This window comes from Ammodytes marinus, assembly GCF_949987685.1.
Source record: "Ammodytes marinus genome assembly, chromosome: 12".
NCBI classification, from domain to species: Eukaryota; Metazoa; Chordata; class Actinopteri; order Uranoscopiformes; family Ammodytidae; genus Ammodytes; species Ammodytes marinus.
The window spans coordinates 28,770,991-28,778,490 of NC_137216.1; the positions used below are offsets into that span (position 1 = coordinate 28,770,991).

The 7,500-nt window shown below is 41.0% G+C and overlaps 1 protein-coding gene across 1 annotated transcript in view; it reads left to right on the plus strand.

The window, feature by feature from the left end:
- Window positions 1–7,500, plus strand: part of armc8 (armadillo repeat containing 8) — a 28,550-nt gene that overhangs the window by 9,653 nt on the left and 11,397 nt on the right. Inside the window, exons 9-13 of the mRNA XM_080037953.1 lie at window positions 306–396; window positions 1,169–1,229; window positions 5,632–5,832; window positions 6,760–6,855; window positions 7,437–7,500. The exon at window positions 7,437–7,500 is cut by the window's right edge and continues 19 nt beyond it. Of these exons, the coding sequence (XP_079894079.1) occupies window positions 306–396; window positions 1,169–1,229; window positions 5,632–5,832; window positions 6,760–6,855; window positions 7,437–7,500 (513 nt within the window). The remainder of the gene's footprint in view (window positions 1–305; window positions 397–1,168; window positions 1,230–5,631; window positions 5,833–6,759; window positions 6,856–7,436) is intronic.

Sequence of the window (7,500 nt, forward strand, 5' to 3'; positions counted from 1 at the left end):
AAGGATTGGGGTTACCCAGGGAGCGTTGCATTCTAGAACTTTGTAGAACTTTCTTGATGATGTCATATTACACACTGCACCTTTATTTTTTTATATTTTCAATGCTGCTTAATATTGTTATGTTTAAAATTGAGAAATACGCATTTGACTACTAAACTATCGATAATCACTTACATGCATTCGTCATATACAGTATTTCTCTGTGCTGACTCAGGTGTTAATAGACTATTGCCACGTGAGGTATTTCTGAAAGTTACACAGTGCACCTTTAACCCCAGTTTCCCTGTGTGTTTATGTGTCTGCAGTGCTGGTGGAAGGGGAGCTGCTCTCTCAGGTATTTGTCAGAATGATGCAAAGAGATCAACCCATTGAAATGCAGCTAACGGCGGCCAAATGGTGAGAGACACAAAACCATATTAATTATTTTATTTTTCCGTTTTTTCACAACACAATGAAACTAAATTAAAAGACAACCAAATACATATAAAAAAATCAAACAAAACAAAAAATGAAGAGACCACTCCAAATGTTCAGTGTCTCTCGTTTTTACTATTTAGAGGCATATGTTTGAGTAGAATGAACATTTTGGTTTTATAATATAAACTTCTGACAACATTTCTACCAAATTCCAATACTTGTTTTTGTCATTAAAGAGCATTTTCAATAAGTAATGTAGAGATGAAGATTTGAGAAGATTTCAGACTGGTCTCTTCATTTATTCCGGAACTGTAGGTCTATGACACAAAACTATATTAATTAACAACACCTGGCTATATTTTCCTTGGTATATTTTTTCTATAAATGTGACCAGTTTAAAACGTTGCTGAAGACTCACTTTTGTTGCATTGGCCTTTAACACAAGTTGAGACTTTGACACTCCTCCATTTTATTCTCTCATGTATCTTATATGTTGTTTTGTATTGTATCTTGTACAGCACTTTGGTCAACTGATGCTGTTTTTGAATGTGCTATAGAAATAACTTTGACTTGTCCTTGTCCTGTCCAGCTCTACATGCCTAAATGCATTGAGTTGCTGCTATGTGATTGGCTGATTAGTTTTATGTGTTAACAAGAAATTAAACCGATGTACCTAATAAAGTGGCCGGTGAGTTTATATTTCCTGTGTATTTTTGTTCTATCAATGTGACCTGTGTTCCCTCTGTTTCAGTCTAACGTACATGTGTCGAGCGGGAGCCATCGGGACAGACGACCACTGCATAGTCCTAAAGGTCAGACTTTTTCTAAGACCTCTAAAAACGGCACCTACTGTATATTACCATAAGAAAAAAAACAATAAATATATTGTGAAAAAATGGATAAATGTTCCTCTTAGCAGCTTTTAATGTACACATTGTTGTGTTGCAAGAAACTCACTATTACATCAGTAGTGTGCATGTGTAATTCTAAGATTTCTATGTCTGTGTTGTTCCCCCTCCCCCCCTTGAATAAAAAGTTCCTCATTTGGTCAAAAAATGTTTTTAGGGGACACCAGCTGAAATTGCATTCTTTGCATTGATGGTTTCTTTTGCTGTCCTGTTACATGTAATTCATGATCATCAGAGGAAAACATTTACTGTTTCAGAAATATTTAAAAGTTCCTCGTAGCACCTTTAATTAGGGCCCGAGCACAGACATGTGCGAAAGCCCTATTGTAATCGGTGTGATTATTATTCCCTATTATTATTATTAGGGCCCGAGCACAGACATGTGCGAAAGCCCTATTGTAATCGCCGTGATTATTATTTTTAATCTTTGCAATTGTAAATGGGACTTTTGACCCCTTTCCCGTCATGCATTAGTTGAAAATATGTGGCGTACCCATCAGACCTGCAAAAAATTGCAATGTATCAGTGGTTCAGGATTTGATCTCAAAAATAGCGCCCCCTATGGCCAAAAACAGTTTTTCAGGAAATGCATGCTCAAAAATTGGGCTAGAAGCCTGAAATTTCCGGACAACATCTAATGGCCCAAGGCGCACATAAATGCAATTTTATGTCCAGGGCCAAAATCAACAGGAAGTCGGCCATGTTGGATGTAGTGCCTAAAACCGCCAAAACCATCTTTTCGCATTTCGACGAACTGGTCCTAGAGTTTTGACGCCAGGGACGTCAAACCACTTCTCAAATACAAAAGACCCTTGCCCGATAAGGAATTGCGAAAAGGTCAGGAAGTTGTCCGAGAACCAGGGATCTTTTTGGGGTCAAAGTTCGCGTAAATACGCACCTCACGAAACTTTAATTCATCATAACTCAGGCTGTGTTATACCTAGCTGCACCAAATTAATAACCCAAATGTATCTTTGCAGGCCCCACAAAAAAGCCTCTTGACGCCCCGCCCCAAAATCAACAGGATTTTTTTTAAAGGGAAATATGTGAATTTCTGACTCGAAAATCCTCAAAAAGTTCAAAATTTTTTAACTCCTAGCAGGAACATATTTAGCAAAACGAAAACTCTAGGGACACTCACAAGACATGGAATATACACCAATAATTTTTTTGTTTGATTCCGAATAACTATGACGAGGTGGGAGCCGATATTCGCCAACATGGCGGCAAAAGTCAGAACTCCACATTACTCTGCAGGATTGCAGAGTAAAGTGCACACATAATAACTTTTTGTGCAAAAGAAAATATGATAGGGTACGTCCTCCGACATGGAAGATGATATACCCGAAAGCTTGTTTTAATCGGAACCACCGTCTTGCAGCACTGGCCCCTGATTGGCCAAAAACCATCACAAACGCACGTCATGAACCCTTTGATTGATCATAACTAAGGCTGTGTTGTACTTAGAACCACACAATTTCATACAGCGATGTACAATCCCAGTACGAACAAAAAAGCCTCTTGACGCCCCGCCCCAAAATCAACAGGAAGTGTTCTTTTTAGCAATATTCGCCCATAAAACCAGGCCCCCAGGATGCTGCCTTCTCCGAGCAGCCAGCATGGACTAGTGGCCAACCCATTGGTACTGCATGCTGTGAATGGGAGCTTATTTATACAGATGGCACTCTCTTCCTACATTAAGTAGGAAGAGACTGCCATCTGCTGGATACATTTATCTACACATCCTACTCCCACTAAATGGCAGTATTGCATTACAAATAAAGGGACTGAAGACTTCGCTTAGCCCAGTGGTTCTCAATTATTTTCTGTCATGCCCCCCCAGGGGACAGACATTTTTTCGCCCCCCCCCCCCTCCCCCAAATTGAAATACTATTGAGAACCTGCTAATATTTATTTATTAATCCGTACAAAAACACTGTTTCTGGCATGAGCATTCTGCATACAATCACCTTAATATAAAATTAGATGTTTGATTATACAATTAGCTGAGATAACTTCTGCAGCAACTTCAAAAAAAATTGGAGTTCAGTTAATTAGCTCAATTTGTAACATTTAAACAAGACAACTCAGTCTGTGTGAATCTCAGGACAGAGAAACAAGAGCAAATGATTCACTGAGGTTTGCATTTCATTCAAAACATTTCACAACTGTAAACATAGGTGGTGTTTTTTCATTATTATAGGCCAATATGCCTTCTGTGATGCAAACCTATAATTGATTAATGTTATAATTAGTGTACTTGCTTAATTTCCTTTGAAATAGCCTACAGAGACACTTGGAGACACATGTGGACGTTTATTTACTGCAAATCACGGCCTTTCGCACGGTAATGACCACAAGCACACGTCGCGCTTCGCTGTAATTTCGCTCTGCAATGGTCCATGTGCTCCAAACTTCACCTTCCTGGTAAGAGTCCAGGCCTGAGGTCGTCCTTGCATCCATATCAAGCACGTCGCGGCAACTTCCGCGCTTCCGGCGACAGGTATTGCTGTGCCGCGCGCTCCGAAGAGGCACGTTCTCTTGTGCGGTCGCCCGGAGCGCCGAGGACGGCCAGGACGGCGAGCAGCATGGATGGGCGAGGGCCCGGTCATCACTGCTTGCAGTTTTAATTATTATTATTCTTAGGGTTTAACGGCACTTTTCACCCAGTTCCCCTGGCATAATAGTTGTAAAACTCTGCAGGCATGTCAGACCTGCAAAAAATTGCAATGTATCAGTTGTTCAGGATTTTTGCACACAAATTGCGCCCCCTATGGCCAAAAACTGTTTTTCAGGAAATGCATGCTCAAAAATTGGGCTAGAAGCCTGAAATTACAGGACAACATGTAATGGCCCAAGGCGCACATAAATGCAATTGTATGTCCAGGGCCAAAATAAACAGGAAGTCGGCCATGTTGGATGTAGTGCCTAAAACCGCCACTTTACATCTTTTCGCATTTCGACGTACTGGTCCTAGAGTTTTGACGCCAGCGACGTCAAACCACTTCTCAAATACAAAAGACCCTTGCCCGATAAGGAATTGCGAAAAGGTCAGGAAGTTGTCCGAGAACCAGGGATCTTTTTGGGGTCAAAGTTCGCGTAAATACGCACCTCACGAAACTTTAATTCATCATAACTCAGGCTGTGTTATACCTAGCTGCACCAAATTAATAAACCAAATGTATCTTTGCAGGCCCCACAAAAAAGCCTCTTGAAGCCCCGCCCCAAAATCAACAGGAGTTTTTTAAAAGTGAAATATGTGAATTTCTGGCTCACTACAATACAGATGGCACTCTCTTCCTACATTAAGTAGGAAGAGACTGCCATCTGCTGGATACATTTATCTACACATCCTACTCCCACTAAATGGCAGTATTGCATTACAAATAAAGGGACTGAAGACTTCGCTTAGCCCAGTGGTTCTCAATTATTTTCTGTCATGCCCCCCCAGGGGACAGACATTTTTTCGCCCCCCCCCCCCCTCCCCCAAATTGAAATACTATTGAGAACCTGCTAATATTTATTTATTAATCCGTACAAAAACACTGTTTCTGGCATGAGCATTCTGCATACAATCACCTTAATATAAAATTAGATGTTTGATTATACAATTAGCTGAGATAACTTCTGCAGCAACTTCAAAAAAATTGGAGTTCAGTTTATTAGCTCAATTTGTAACATTTAAACAAGACAACTCAGTCTGTGTGAATCTCAGGACAGAGAAACAAGAGCAAATGATTCACTGAGGTTTGCATTTCATTCAAAACATTTCACAACTGTACACATAGGTGGTGTTTTTTCATTATTATAGGCCAATATGCCTTCTGTGATGCAAACCTATAATTGATTAATGTTATAATTAGTGTACTTGCTTAATTTCCTTTGAAATAGCCTACAGAGACACTTGGAGACACATGTGGACGTTTATTTACTGCAAATCACGGCCTTTCGCACGGTAACGACCGTACACAAGCACACGTCGCGCTTCGCTGTAATTTCGCTCTGCAATGGTCCATGTGCTCCAAACTTCACCTTCCTGGTAAGAGTCCAGGCCTGAGGTCGTCCTTGCATCCATATCAAGCACGTCGCGGCAACTTCCGCGCTTCCGGCGACAGGTATTGCTGTGCCGCGCGCTCCGAAGAGGCACGTTCTCTTGTGCGGTCACCCGGAGCGCCGAGGACGGCCAGGACGGCGAGCAGCATGGATGGGCGAGGGCCCGGTCATCACTGCTTGCAGTTTTAATTAGTCTTAACTTTAATTTAGCTGGTTTCATAATTAAATGTACATATTCCTTGTTGTGTTGCAGACCCTGCCGTGCCTGGTGCGGATGTGCAGTAAAGAGCACCTGCTGGAGGAGCGGGTGGAGGGGGCGGAGACACTAGCTTACCTCATGGAGCCTGACGTAGAGCTACAGCGCATAGCTAGCACCACGGACCATCTGGTGGCCATGCTCGCCGACTACTTCAAATACCCCAGCTCGGTGTCTGCTATCACGGATATAAAGAGGGTGAGTAGTACATGGATGGAGGGAGGGGTGGATAGATGGATAGATGGATAGATGGATAGATAGATCCATCGGAAAACAACGGAAACAGCCTTGTCAACGGAGGAAAAAAGAAAAAGAAGTTGCCTACCAGACGAAAAGAAAAAAAAAGTACAAGAAAAAAAGAAAGGAAGATAAAAGTTAAGAAGATGGAGCAACACGTTGCTGTTTTGTTATTTTTTATTTTATTCTATGCCATCTCTGAAAAAAACGCAATGAATCTTGGGATATGTTGGGCCGCGAAGGATACATCTGATGCAGCCTTCAAAACCGTGAAACGAAGGCTGCATTTCTCTGCCGCATATGAGGAGCCTTGCAAGGAGCCTTGCAAATGGAACAACCTTTGCGCGCGCCGCTATGATGCAATCGGTCTTCAAATGCAGCCTTCGTAGACCGCAACCCCTGTATTGAGATTCACCCTCTCTCTCTCTCTCTCTCTCTCTCTCTCTCTCTCTCTCTCTGTCTCTCTCTGTCTCTCTCTCTCTCTCTCTCTGTCTGTCTCTCTCTCTCTGTCTCTGTCTCTGTCTCTGTCTCTGTCTCTGTCTCTCTCTCTCTCTCTCCCTCTCTCTCTCTCTCTCTGTGTCTCTCTCTCTCTGTCTCTCTCTGTGTCTCTCTCTCTCTCTGTGTCTCTCTCTGTGTCTCTCTCTCTCTCTGTGTCTCTCTCTGTCTCTGTCTCTCTCTCTCTCTCTTTGTCTCTCTCTCTCTCTCTCTCTGTCTCTCTCTGTCTCTCTCTCTCTGTCTGTCTCTCTCTCTGTCTTTCTCTCTCTCTCTCTCTCTCTCTCTCTCTCTCTCTCTCTGTCTCTCTCTCTCTCTCTCTGTGTCTCTCTCTCTCTCTCTCTGTCTCTCTCTCTCTCTCTCTCTCTCTCTCTCTCTCTCTCTCTCTCTCTCCAGTTGGATCACGACCTGAAACACGCCCATGAGCTGAGACAAGCTGCTTTCAAACTCTACGCCTCACTGGGATCAAACGACGAGGACATACGCAAAAAGGTACAACTTCACCAAAGATTTACTATTCATTTATTTGCATATATAATTTATTACTAATATTTTTTTTCATTAATTTTTTTAATTTTATTTTTTAGAATTTTTTAATAATTTTTTATTTAATTTTAGAATTACATTTTTTTTTATTTATTTATTTTTTAAATTATTAAGAACAATTATTATTCATTTTTGTTGCCATTTTAAAGTTGAACAAACCAATACATTACAAACCTAAATAAACAACATATAACATCTAATTATGCTCATATATACACTCGTAACTGTTAACCAATTTAAAGTTATTATTTTGAATCAGCCCCACTCCACTTGTAACTGTTTTAATTAGGCTATTGTTCTGCTTTATTCAATTGATCTGAATGTTTTAATTGTTGTTGTCTCTTTGTAAGCTTGTTGTGTATTCTCATTGTATATTGTGTATCTGTAATTTGTCTCGACGTCATTGTAAAAGAGGGTCACTCCTCAATTGATCTTTCGAGAATAAATAAAGGAAAATTAAATATACTTGTCTATATTCTAACCCATCCCCATTTCTTTTCTATATGTCTGTCTCTTCTCATCCCCAGATCACAGAGACAGAGAACATGATGGACAGGATAGTCAGCGGTTTGTCAGAGTCCAGCATCAAAG